Source organism: Triticum urartu, unplaced genomic scaffold, assembly GCF_003073215.2.
Source record: "Triticum urartu cultivar G1812 unplaced genomic scaffold, Tu2.1 TuUngrouped_contig_41, whole genome shotgun sequence".
In the NCBI taxonomy this organism is placed as follows: Eukaryota; Viridiplantae; Streptophyta; class Magnoliopsida; order Poales; family Poaceae; genus Triticum; species Triticum urartu.
The window spans coordinates 30,593-44,063 of record NW_024114659.1 but is presented as its reverse complement, the minus strand read 5'-3'; the positions used below and the strand labels follow the sequence as shown (position 1 = coordinate 44,063).

The 13,471-nt window shown below is 43.7% G+C and overlaps 1 protein-coding gene across 8 annotated transcripts; it reads left to right on the top strand.

Annotated features, from left to right (window-relative positions):
- The first annotated feature begins 2,729 nt into the window (after nt 1-2,729).
- Nucleotides 2,730-10,067, top strand: LOC125527493. 8 transcript variants are annotated; one of them, XR_007292142.1, is made up of 5 exons: nt 2,730-3,206; nt 6,156-6,402; nt 6,487-6,544; nt 6,803-6,879; nt 7,711-10,067. XR_007292142.1 is itself a non-coding variant. In XM_048692005.1 (4 exons), exons 1-4 carry the CDS (start codon nt 6,161-6,163, stop codon nt 7,764-7,766), a joined length of 399 nt encoding a protein of 132 aa, XP_048547962.1. In that variant the 5' UTR covers nt 5,852-6,160; the 3' UTR covers nt 7,767-10,067. The 8 variants fall into 8 exon arrangements, 2 of the variants coding, with proteins under 2 accessions (XP_048547962.1, XP_048547963.1); XR_007292145.1 differs by lacking the exon at nt 2,730-3,206 and having other exon boundaries at nt 5,846-6,402; nt 7,711-7,818; nt 7,929-10,067; XR_007292143.1 differs by lacking the exon at nt 2,730-3,206 and having other exon boundaries at nt 5,848-6,402; nt 7,711-9,176; nt 9,825-10,067.
- Nucleotides 10,068-13,471: the final 3,404 nt, after the last annotated feature.

Sequence of the window (13,471 nt, the reverse complement as noted above, 5' to 3'; positions counted from 1 at the left end):
GATTTTTTTAGGATCAACACGAGCCAAGGTCTGGCTGGTACGCCGTTGGGTCCTACCATTCGAGAATACAAAAGGAATCTTTTAAATTGCCGAACAAATCTATGTGTATTACAATGCCCTTATTTTCCTTGCAAATAGTAATCTCAATTTGGTAATTGATTTATGATGAGTTCTTGAATTAGAGTGAGTTTGTGATATAGTGATCTCAACGTGGATTTCACATTTCATGGTATTCCTAGTAAGTTTTTCATTGCAAATTCAAATTTAAAAGATGAACGGTATGGTGGTGATAAAACTTTGTATGTATCAAGTATATGACCACACACACACACATGCGCACGCGCGAACACAACAACAATCCAATAAGTATAGTGCATCTTTTTTCCAAACCATGTATGTATGACACAAATTCAAAAATACTCCTTCTGTTCCTAAATATATTCTTTTAGAGATTTCAACAAGTGACTACATACGGAGCAAAATGAGTGAATCTACACTCTAAAATATGTCTATATACATTAGCAAAATGTAAGACATGCATGGTCCTCAATTCAATATTTTGAATGGACAGGAAACTGAAACATGAATATTAAGTCTAATACTACAGTACATGCAAATGTTGTGTTTAGGCGGAGCTATGTAGATTGTCGGGGGTTAACCCCTCGAGCCTAGATAAAATTATGAAGCTCTGTTTAGAATTTTTTAGATTATATTTGTCCCCACCCTCTCAAACACCGATTGGTTGTGCAACCCCCTCCTCCCCAGGAAAATATCATGTGCCCCCACACCTTAGATGCTATTTGTTGATACGAGTTGCTTGGAGCTTGTTGATTTGAGATATAGCAGCTCACATGATGTCTTGATATTTTTACAGGAAACCTTAATGAGTTTGAGAATTACACACAATTTGTACAAAAACTACTTAGATGCCCTTGGATCCCATATCCAACGACCTCAAAGCTCGTATCACCGTAGCATCTAAGATGAAGGAGGACATCATATTCTCCTGTATGTAAGAATATCATGTGCTACCACACCTTAGATGCTTTGGTGATACAAGCTCTTCGGAGCCGTTGGATTTGTGACCCAACAACTCCTCGGTGGTTCGAATGTTTTTTTGCAGAAAAGCCCCCAAAGAGTTCGACCACTGCTTACAAGCACAAAGACTGCTCAGATGCCATTGGATCTCAAATCAAACGACCTCGAAGCTCGTATCACCGTACCATCCAAGCTGCGAGAGCACATGTTGTTTTCTCGCACGGGAGAATATGAGGTGCTCCCGCACCGTAGATTCTATGGTGATACAAGTTCACGGAGATCTAACGGCTCACAGTAGGAGGTTTGAATTTTTTTTGCAATATACGCCTGAGAAAGTTTGGAAATTGCGCAGAAAGTACAAGTACTACGCATGTGGCATCTGATCACAGATCATACGACCTAGATGCTCGTATCATCATAGCGGCTAATTAAGCTACGGGGAGCACCTAATATGAGCAACGGGGAGCCGTTGGATCCAAGATGCAGCGGCACACACGAGGCCTGAATTTTTTATTTGCAAAAAAACTTGGAGAGTTTGGAAATTGCGCATCGAACATATAAATCACTCTAGGCTACCCGCCTCCCTCGGGCGTTTGCGCTCGAAAGTGATTTTGTGCCGCTCGATCAATTTACTGTGGCTGTTTTTACCTTGGTGTCAATTGGTCAACCGTCCACTATTTTTTACCCACGCGTTGATAAATTAATTGACTGACTGCTGGGTCCGCGCATGTGTGGGGCTGGTGTGCAGTGGGCGTGGTGCGCGCTCGTGGCGTCGCTAATTGGCATGGCTTACCTTGGTCCTAGGTGGCCAGCCAAGTTAATCAGCCGATAATTTGTAAAAATGCAATAAACCCCCTCCGGCCCATAATATAAGATGTTAATTCATCCAATATGTCAGTATATCAGACGTTATAAGATATTATATAATGGGACAAAGGGAGTGTTGTACTACATCATTGTGCAATTGCTGTTTAGCTTCTAATATTAACTTGGTGCTTTTAGGTACATATGTCATTGGTAAAGTCCGCGCTTTGACCCTTTCTGCGTATGGGGCAATGAAATATTGATGAACCAGCATCAAGTGAGAAAGGTGATAAAGATTGTTAGTAAAATGGGTCATAAGATGACAATTAAACTATTTTTTTACACTTTATCTAAGACAACAACGAGCTGCAGGATGATAAGTAAGAACTCTGCAGTCTTCTTTTTACTGTCCATAATAAGTTGTGTTAGATGACATGTCTAATTTTTTTTTCTTTGCAGTGATTCCCAAAGTAGTTTACTCAAGGGGCGATTGGCGTGGTGATGCATTCTGACCGGGCGAGGGCGACGTGGGGTGGGTACTCTGGTTCTTTGGTGGATTCCAGCTGATTTACTCGCCCGTGGTCTACCCTGGTTCTTCGGTGGTCCTGATTGCCACTTGGTCCCGCGGTGCAGTGACTGGGGTGATCGGGGTGCTTGGTGTGTTCTCTCCACCAAATAAGACCAGGGTGGGGGTGAGTTTTCCGTACATAGCTTGTTCACTGGGTCGTGATCTACCCAGCTGCGTTGGTGGCCCCGTAGAGGAATGGGCCCGTTTGCAGTGGCTTGGGTGTGGGGAGGAGGTGAGTTTGCTCCTTTGCCTTTCAGGTAAAGGGCCGCACTTGTCAGGTCAGGGATGCAACTGTTGGGTAAAAGGATGTCTCGTTGACAGATGGCGGTTTCCCAGCGGCTACATCTAACCCCTTGTGATATCCTCACTGCGGCTGGTCCCTACATATTCGGGTCCCCACCCATCGGTAGAAGAGGTAGCTGTGGGTGGGTTCCTTTAAAACTTACAGCGTCGGAACTATGCTTGTCAGCCCTGCATGGTCTTCCTCCGCTTACGTTCAATGTACGCGGCTCCTCCGTTCCCAGCTCCTTCTACTCAGTCCTCGCCGCCTCCCCATCACTGCGCTTCGCCTCCCCACTCCGCCGGCAGAGCGTGAGAAAGAAGGGCGAGGACAAGATGACAATCAAGTCATCTGTACGGTGCGCTGGCGGGGAGCTGTCTGTCAGCGGTGCTGTCCGTCCGGCCGGACACGGCCTCGGCGGCGTCCACGGCGGCGAGGGGCCCATGGACGCCGTCTTTCTCAGTGACGATTTCACCCAGCCGGCCTCCGTCGCGTCGTCCCCCTCGGTGCTATGAGGTTCGTCCACTCGCCTGCGTGATGTGACATCGGAGGAAGAAGATGTGGTTTTGATCTGATTCGATTTGGACCCCGATATCTCCCGACCGTTCGGTCTGGGAGAGCCCCAGACCGAACGAGTCGTTCGTTACGGGGGAGCCGATCGACCGAACATATCTGTTCGGGACGAGAAGAGGCCAGCCCGAACACCATCACTCCAGGCCCTTTTTTGCGTTCAATAAAAAAGAAAACAAAGCCCAGTTTACCCCCAAAACTATTTTGACAAAGAAAGCCCACTTTTGGCTGTGAATAATAGAGGTCAGATTTGCCATACTCTAAAAATATTGAAATGGTCCAAAATAATTTTGTCGTGAAAGATAGAAAATAACGAATAAGATACTACTAAATAATCACTATGGATTGAAGCCAAAAAAATTGCCATGATCTTTATAAGCAAATTTTTCCATGGTTTAAAAAAGATCTTTTTATGCAAATGGCAAAAAGAAAACAGTTCATGGCAATTTTGCATCTCTACCATGATGGCAAGAAATGTACATTAAAAATTTGTATGCTATTTTTACTGTATAATTGAAGAGACAAAAAATATAGATTAAAAATTGCCATCATGTGGAGCAGAAACAAAAAAACGCACAAATCTTTTGTTTAGTAGTAATTGCCATGTTTTATAAAGTAAACGTACCATAGTCAATAGAAGCAAAAATTACCATGAACGGTGGAAAAAGGCAAAATTTGCTGTGGATGTAAAGTAGTTTTGCCATGGAAAACTAGATGTCAAACTTGTCATGCTCCATGGGAGTAGACGTGTCATGAGTGACAAAAAAGTAAATTTGTCATGTATGTCACATAAAAAATGTCATGGCAATAAAAAGCTAAATTTTCCATGTTAATAAAGTTAAATTAGAAATGGAAAAATAGAAAGTAAAACTTGCCATGGCAATAAAAGCTAAATATTGCCATGGGGATTTAGGTGAAAAATCCCATGTTAATAAGGGTCAATTTGCCATCGACAAATAAAAAAGTAAAACTTGCCATGGCAATAAAAGTTAAATATTGCCATGGGGATTTTAGGTAAAATTGCCATGTTAATAAAGGTCAATTTGCCATCGACAAATAAAAAAATTGCCATGGAATAAAAGTTAAATATTGCCATGTGGATTTAGGTAAAATTACCATGTTAATAAAAAGGTAAATTAGACATGGCAAAATAAATAGTAAAACTTGCCATGGCAATAAAATGTTAAAATTACCATGGGGGTGTAGGTAAATTCGCCATGTTAATGAAGGTGAGATAATTACTAAACCTTGCCATGGCAATATTTGCCATTTTTTGTTTTTGACAATTTAAATAATTACCGCGACAATTTAAATAATCAAAAGTTGCCATGGCAAGAAAGCAATGAATACCATGATCCGAGAACTAAAATTTCTATGATTCGGTAACTATATTAGTCATCTTCCAGGAAGCAAATTTGCTATGATGCGTAAACTAAATTTGCCATCATCAATTCAACTAGTTCTTTTTTATGTTTACATCGCAAGAAGTATAAGATTAGTTGCCATGGTAGAAAATAGTAAAAATGCGCCATGATCCACCATCGAAAGTTGCCATGGCAAGAAAGCAATGATTTTTCCATGATCCGAGAACTAAATTTGCCATGATTCAATAACTGTATCTGCCATCTTCTAGAAATTTTTTACACTGAGACAGCAAATTTAAGATAAATTGTATAGTACAATACATGTTTAGTCCTGAATCCTTCTCTCTAAACGAAAAGCAAGATTTGATTACTCCATATCCCTTTTCAGTTTAATTATCTCTGATGTTGTTCAACGAAGATGACCAGAAACTCTAAAAATCCCTTTCATCACTACAGAAATTCAGCGCACATAGCCGATCAAATATAGCTGCAAATCATTTATTTTCTTCTCAAAACTCATTCCGTCCTGGAAGACTAGTATGCATATCTGTTTTGTTCGGATCACACAAAAGCAAATGATTTTCAGTCAGTAGAATGGTAACGAAATACACAGAAAAAGTTGTTCTACGGAATCAATAGCTCCCAGAATCGCTTGTTCTATTACCGAGCAAAGCAAAATGGCCTAGTTCACCTATGCCGGCCGATTCACTTGGTGATGTATGCAGCGCTAGAACAAAAAAAATCTTAGAAATGGAAGAATTCTGGGGCTGGGCATTACGGAGCAAAGCACTGACTAGGAGAACGGCGCTAATCTCCAAGCACCCCAGCGGGAGCAGGGCAGCTCGCGTTGGTGACCACGTCGGGGAGCGCAAGTGCCTGGGGTGGTCGTCATCCCCGCGGCAGTCGTCGAAGTGTAGCCCCACGCCAGGGAGCAGCAGATGCGTGGACATGGTCGTCGCCGTCGCGAGCGCCGTCGACGCAGCCCCGTGTCAGGTGGAGCGGCAGAAACCTGGAGGTGGTTGTCGTCGACGCGCAACCTCCCTACCGCGGCTACGGCCTCCCCGGCGGCTAAATCCGGCAACGAGAAGACGACCCCCGCCACGGTCTCAAGGCCTTGGCGCCGGCCTCCGGCGGATCCCACAGCCGCCGCTTCATCTGGATGCGCGTGGGAAGCCGAAGACCCCGCCAGCCGTCGGCGGGGGTGGTGGGGAGGCGCGTCGCCGGGGCAGGTGCCGGGCACGGGAGCTCCATGGAGGGGAAGTGGTGTGGTGGCTTGCTCGTGAGTGGGTGGGTCGTGGAGACCGGGAGAGGAGGGGAGTAGTGCGGCCGTGGAGAGACAAAACGTTCGCGGCGACCTCCTGCTTTTCCGAACGATAAGAAATCAATGACGTGGCTGGTCAGACCTACTTTAAGATTCGTGATTCGATCCAATGGTCCATGGGACGTTCGGCCCCAAATCCTAAAATAAAGGCGTTCGGGAGTTATTGATTCCGTTCGTGAGGTGCGGTTTATAGCGTGCTCCTGGTTCTAGGTGTCATGGATGACACACAGTATGGGGGACCAAGGCGGCGACGTACCGCACGACACGCAGCTCCTGCTGGTGGAGTCCAAGGCCGGGTTCAGGCCTGCGACGAGGTCGTGTTCCTCACGCTGCGTTCTGGGCCAGCCTCAAGGGCGGCGGCGCTGGCGGCGACGAGCTTCAGCTCTGCATCTAGAGCGGCGACATCGACACGCGCGCCAGTTCAGTTCAGTGTTAATCTCGGTCACCGATGGTTGAGGTTTGTTCTTCTTCCATCCTCTTCCTTCCTTTCCATCGTCAAATTCTTCTTTCGTCCTGCTCCTTAGATTTCTATCCTCTGCAGGTGTTGTGTTGTTTCTCGCTCTAGGTAGGCCCTCGTCGATCTTGCCTTTAGCATTGAGGTGGGAAAAATTAGCATCACGTTTTCTTGATTCCCTACTGTTTGATGAAATGCTTGTGCCCTGATGGATTATGTTTTCTTTTGTATTTCTTCTCCTCCCTGCTGCTTGCATGCTTTGCATTTCTTTGTTTCTCCTACTTGCTCGGTTCATGTTGTTGATTGTCTCCGCATGTACTTACGGCGTTCTTCTCAGTCTAGATCTGTGTATCAGAGGTGTTCTTATATGGTGTGCTCTTTATTGGTTTATTGGTTGTGACAGCTGCAGGGCTGGCGGCGGCATTTGGGGTTGGAGATGGCATGAGATGCAGAGCTCCTTGCGCCACTCTCTTTACAAAGGTGATGTTTGCTCCCATTCGTGGCTTGGTTTGCTAAATTAGTTGTTAACTAGCAATTCTTACAGATATGTGCTTTCATTAAGAAGAAAAAGCTACCATGCTAGATTAGTTGATCCAGGGCTGAAGTTGTATACCAAAATAATGCTGAGAGGTGCTCTGTCAGAAGTACCTTGAGCCTTTTTATTTTCATATTCTCTTTTGCGCACTCATTTAATGCCACTTGCAATCTCAAGTAGAAAATATCATAAAGAGCTTGATGACCTCTGTCATTATCAGTCATATTATATTAAAGGGTGTTTAGGTGATCAATTAGTAAATAATCAATTGTGAGTGCTTAATATAGTATAGTGTGTCATAGAAATTGCCAAAATGTTCAGAATTGGGATATCAAGGCTTAAGCTAAGGCACGCTAGCCACTTTGAACATTGAGACTCAAATGAGCAGGTCCCATAAATAATAAACATACCTCATATACCGGTTGTCAGTAAACCAACCACTAAGATGGGCAGGCTCCACAATTGAACTTCTGGTAATCTTCAACATCTATCTCTTGGTTGTGTGTATAGTGTATATGTCTCTTATGCTTTTGCTACTAATTATGATTTCCTTCATTTGCTCATTTGGCTTACAATAATATAAGCGCCGGTTCTTTTCATTGTGGAAGTTATTATTCTATTCAGATTGGTCCTATCGGTGCTTGATAATGTACGATTAACTGTGCCGATATCTCTAACCTACTACCACTCTGCAGAGTGTAGTCTTAGGTATTGCCTGTACCAATGCAATTTTATCTAAAGTGCTCAATGAGGTCTTTGTATTCTTCGATTTACAGACTATACAAAAGGATCAGCAAAGGAGGACTCAAGTTTGCAACCACCACAGAGATAAGGCTATGGAACATTAGTGCGTGGCTGTTCTGTGCAATTTTTCTCGCATCAAGGTATGCCTCCGTCTCACTGGGCCAGGGCTCGACTTGCCTACCACATATTTGTTTTGTTTGCTGCAGTGTTGTAAGATTGGAGTGTGTTGAGTATGCAATCTTGATTCCAGGAAAAAAAGATTATGCAGTCTATCGCACATGTTTGGTTTGGAGGGGGCCTGTAGATGATGGTTATGATTTTGTTTCCGTTCGGTGATTTATTCAAATGATTCAGAGTAAATCCGAAGCCATTTGTTGCCTCTTGAATTTCTGGTTCTACCTCATGCAAAAAATCTCTCATGGTTCTACTTCTACCTTATGTAGAAAAGCAAATATTATATGTTGATGAGCTTGTTGCTGTTTGGTACTGACCATATTAGTTCCATAGGCTTGTAAAACAAAAAACTTCATTTCTACCCTATGATTACGTGTCAAAGATGTTTTGTAGATTGCAAGTTTGATTTCTTTTTCTTCAACATGGTTGATTTAGTTTCTCACCTTGCTGAAAAATTCAGGTTGGAATGTTGCCGGTCCAGCCTATGCAGATAATGTATCTGTTATAATGTGATCATGACAGAAAGTTATTTATTTGTTATATACCTGCAGCTCACTTTGTTCACTTCCACAGCACCATTTCATTTTTTGACAGTGGGTTAGACAAGTGTGGTTTTCAGGTGTAGTTGCCTATTAGTTTTTTTTTAGTTTTCCTGTCTCGGTTTCTTCCAGCCTATAAGTTATACTTAGTTTGATTACTGCATCTACAGTTTATTTCTGCTTCTACTTCTATTTCTACTATATTTCTGTATTTACATTTGAATTTCTGTACCTACTTTATTTGTGCTTCTACTTTTTTCTGCACCTACAGTTTCAGTGCTTTATCTGCTCGTGGAGCTATGGCTGTTGCATTGGGCTAAGATTTGATTGCTTGCAGTATGTCAAGGTGTAGGTGCAGACTCATTGTTGATATTGAATACTGGAGTAAGAATGATGATCAATGCTCTAATGAACTTGCATGATGTAGCATTACTATTAGGATATAGCGTTAGGCACATACTTTTTTTGACAGTGGGTAGACAAGTATGCTTTCAGGTGTACTTGCCTATTGTTTTTTTTGTTTTCCTGTGTCGATTTCTCTTTTACTGTAAAGCAAAGGCTGACTGTTAGTATTTGTCGAGTCGAGAGTTTTTTTACTTGGAAGATCACAACATTGCCAATAGAAGAATGAGTTTTATAGCAAATCAGGTTCAGACTTCTATCTAATTTCTTGGTTACATCACCATGATGCTTGGAATATAATTAAGACTTTGGGCCCACTGAACATTAGAAGCTGCATGGAGGATGAGATCATCTATGCCAGTGATGGGAAGCGCCCTGTGATTGTGAGTATCTGTATAGATCACATTAATCTACCATGCTCACTATCCAGTTACGCCACGCGCAAATACCATTGGCAGTGTATTTCAACTATGTGTAATTGGTCGGCTATATCACAGCAGTGTACCAGTGTCTTGTGTTGGTGCTTGTCCAATCAAACATAGTTATGTAACTGACATCATTTTGTCTTGTCTACCCATGTCTTTTGTCTAGGCTGTAACACTAGCTGCATACTACCTATCTTTTTTAACCTGGTCATGTAAGACACTTTGTTTTTATCCATGTTCAGTGCTGCTATATAGAATCGATGTTTTATTTCCTCTTGCATTCTGAAAGATTGCCTTGGTTCGTACTGTTTAAGAGTGATATATAAGATGAGGGTTATTCAGTAGAATTTATATGCTTGGGAAAGGTTTTGATAGAAATCAGTGGATGGTAACCATGTCGTAGTGTGATGTAAATGCCATTTGAATCTTGATGGTGGTAACCTGCTATCTTTTCCTCTTTATTGCTGACATTTTGGTCTCTCAGAATATTTTAATGTCATTTGAATCCAGATAATTTTGTTACTCATGCATAGAGCATTTGCATCTGAAAGGTGGCATGCGTGATTGCAACCAATCTTACATGTGTTTGTATTGTTGTTTGAGCAGGAGCTTTTCATCTAAGGAACTGCAATGGCCAAATCTCTTGTGACCGATGACCCAACGGAGCCTTTTTTTGGGCGTGAACTGGTCACCTTATGGTTCTAACTGGGATGCATGCTTAAAACACTATTATTGTATCTGGCATCATATCCACATTAGCTTACTCCCTCTTCTGAACATTGTATTTTTTCCATATGAAAACCGATTTAAGTTATTCTACTATCTGTAATACAATTCACATTGCATTGACATCTACATCTCCTACTTACTCACTACTAACACTAGAAGAACACCCGTGCGTTGCAACGGGGCCACATTAACTTTAAAAGTTCAATATTAATATTCTCATATATATCAAGTGACATTGGCGACCTTTTTTACCATCAATTCCTCACACACACTCTCTGCCTCCCTCTTCCTCACTCTCTCCCCCTCTCCCTCTCTCTCTCTAACACACACACATATCCATCTTATTGGGTACGGGACCATAATCCATCTATTTCACACACACACGCTAGTACATAACAATATGGATTATGTGTATTATATTTGCCACCACAACTGAGGGAATTAATTTCATGTAAATGGGCCAGCCACAGCTCCAAGAATACGCGGAGGAGGTGGCCCGGGTCGGCGTCGGTGCCGTCCGGCATGGGCCACGGGCCCACTTCCAAGCGCGTCTGCGCGTCGGCCGCCCATGCCGTGTCCTTCAAGTGCCACTTCCACAGCACGAACTCCCAGGGTCACGGCCATGGCCAGGGCCAGGGAAGCCGCCCTTCTTTGCCCCCTTCACCGGCCGCGGCCAACGCGGTGCCGCGGCACCCGGCCTCGCCGTCCTCGTCCTCCAGCACCGTCGCGACCTAGTGACGCAGCCCAAGCATCGGCCTCGAGAATCAAGAACGCTCGACAACGTAGAGGGAAGGAAAGGTCATGTACATGTCATAAGAAAGGGAGTTTATTTACCGCTCCCTCGATGTATTGTTTCCTTGGTTTGGAGATTGATTACCATCCGTGAGTTAAGGTAAGGTTTACGTGATTGAGCAATTTTTTGAAAATCAATTATTTGTTTTCTAGTTAATGTAATTGAGTGATTTAAGGTAAGGTTAATTAATTTAGATTTGATCTTTAGAGATTGTTCGTGATTGATTCTACATTACTAAATAACTTGCGCCAGTATGGAAAGTTCTGATCTGTTTAGATTTCTTTCGTTGTGTGAGAGGGTGACGCGAAAATAAACCGATGAAGTGAGGGGAGGGGACGAAAAAAATCTACGAAAAAAAACCAGCGAAGGTGGGAGGAGGTACCAAAAAAAACCATGGAAGGTGGGAGGAGACTACCAACTGTTTCATTAGGAGTAGAAATTATTAGAGATTAGAGATTATTTGTTTCCTGAAAATCTATTATTTGTTTCTTAAAGCAAATTGCATTAATGAGAGACATTTCGTAGATTTGGCTAAGGTAGGAAAGAATCTATTATTTGTTTGCTAAAGCAAATTGCATTAATGGGAGAGATCCGTTGATTTGGCTAAGGTAGGAAAGAATCTATTATTTGTTTGCTAAAGCAAATTGCATTAATAGAAGAGATCCGTTGATTTGGCTAAGGTAGGAAAGAATCTATTATTTGTTTCCTAAAGAAAATTGCATTAATGAGAGAGATTTGTTGATTTGGCTAAGCTAGGCGGTTTTTGCGGTTCGTGGCGGCTTAGTGTGAGGTGGGACGAGGTACCAAAAAAAACCATGGGAGGTGGGACGAAAAAAAACCTGGGAGGTGGGAGTTGTCCCTGGTTAACCTACGAAATTTCGTAGATTTTTTTAGGACGAAAAAAAACCGTGGGAGGTGGGACTAAAAAATGTAGGGGAACGTTGCAGAAAACAAAAATTTTTCTACGGTTTCACCAAGATCCATCTAGGAGTTCATCTAGCAACGAGTGATTGGATTGTATCTACATACCTTTGTAGATCACGCGCAGAAGCGTTCAAAGAACGGGGATGAGGAAGGCGTACTCGACGTGATCCAAATCACCGGAGATCCTAGCGCCGAACGGACGGCACCTCCGCGTTCAACACACGTACGGTCAGCGTAACGTCTCCTTCTTCTTGATCCAGTAAGGGGGAAGGAGAGGTTGAGGAAGATGGCTCCAACAACAGCATGACGGCGTGGTGGTGGTGGAGCTGCAGTACTCCGGCAGGGCTTCGCTAAGCTCTATGGAGGAGGAGGATGTGTTGGAGAGGGAGAGGGAGGCACCAAAGGCGTGGGTTGAGAGGCCCTCTTTTCCCCACTATATATAGGGAGCCTAGGGGGGGCGCCGGCCCTAGGAGATGCAATCTCCTAGGGGGGCGGCGGCCAAGGGAGGAATCCCTCCTCCCCAAGGTACCTAGGAGGTGCCTTCCCCTTCTAGGACTCTTCCTTTAGGGTTTCCCCCACCCTAGGCGCATGGGCCCTAGGGGGAAGTGGCGCCCCAGCCCACTTTGGGCTGGATCCCTTCCCACTTCAGCCCATAGGGCCCTCCGGGATAGGTGGTCCCACCCGGTGGACCCCTGGAACCCTTCCGGTGGTCCCGGTACAATACCGGTGACCCCGAAACTTGTCCCGATGGCCGAAATAGCACTTCCTATATATAATTCTTTACCTCCGGACCATTCCGGAACTCCTCGTGACGTCCGGGATCTCATCCGGGAATCCGAACAACATTCGGGTTACTGCATAAACATATCCCTACAACCCTAGCGTCACCGAACCTTAAGTGTGTAGACCCTACGGGTTCGGGAGACATGTAGACATGACCGAGATCGCTCTCCGGTCAATAACCAACAGCGGGATCTGGATACCCATGTTGGTTCCCACATGCTCCTCGATGATCTCATCGGATGAACCACGATGTCGAGGATTCAAGCAACCCCATATACAATTCCCTTTGTCAATCGGTATGTTACTCGCCCGAGATCTGATCGTCGGTATCCCAATACCTCGTTCAATCTCGTTACCGGCAAGTCACTTTACTCGTACCGTAATGCATGATCCCGTGGCCAGACACTTGGTCACTTTGAGCTCATTATGATGATGCATTACCGAGTGGGCCCAGTGATACCTTTCCGTCATACGGAGTGACAAATCCCAGTCTTGATCCATGTCAACCCAACAGACACTTTCGGAGATACCCGTAGTATACCTTTATAGTCACCCAGTTACGTTGTGACGTTTGGTACACCCAAAGCACTCCTACGGTATCCGGGAGTTACACGATCTCATGGTCTAAGGAAAAGATACTTGACATTGGAAAACTCTAGCAAACGAACTATACGATCTTGTGCTATGTTTAGGATTGGGTCTTGTCCATCACATCATTCTCCTAATGATGTGATCTTGTTATCAATGACATCCAATGTCCATAGTTAGGAAACCATGACTATCTGTTGATCAACGAGCTAGTCAACTAGAGGCTTACTAGGGACATGTTGGTGTCTATTATTCACACATGTATTACGATTTCCGGATAACACAATTATAGCATGAATAAACACAATTATCATGAACAAGGAAATATAACAATAATGCTTTTATTATTGCCTCTAGGGCATATTTCCAACAGAAAAAAAACTGGAAGCAAGACTACCAACTGCTCCCTTAGGAGTAGAGATCAATTCTAACTGGC

Coding starts and splice junctions, on each gene's coding strand:
- LOC125527493 (XM_048692005.1), top strand. CDS start 6,161: ATGGATGACACACAGTATGGGGGACCAAGGCGGCGACGTACCGCACGA. Junction 6,511..6,802: donor TGTGTTGTTTCTCGCTCTAG/GTAGGCCCTCGT, acceptor TGGTTGTGACAG/CTGCAGGGCTGGCGGCGGCA. Junction 6,880..7,710: donor GCGCCACTCTCTTTACAAAG/GTGATGTTTGCT, acceptor TTCGATTTACAG/ACTATACAAAAGGATCAGCA.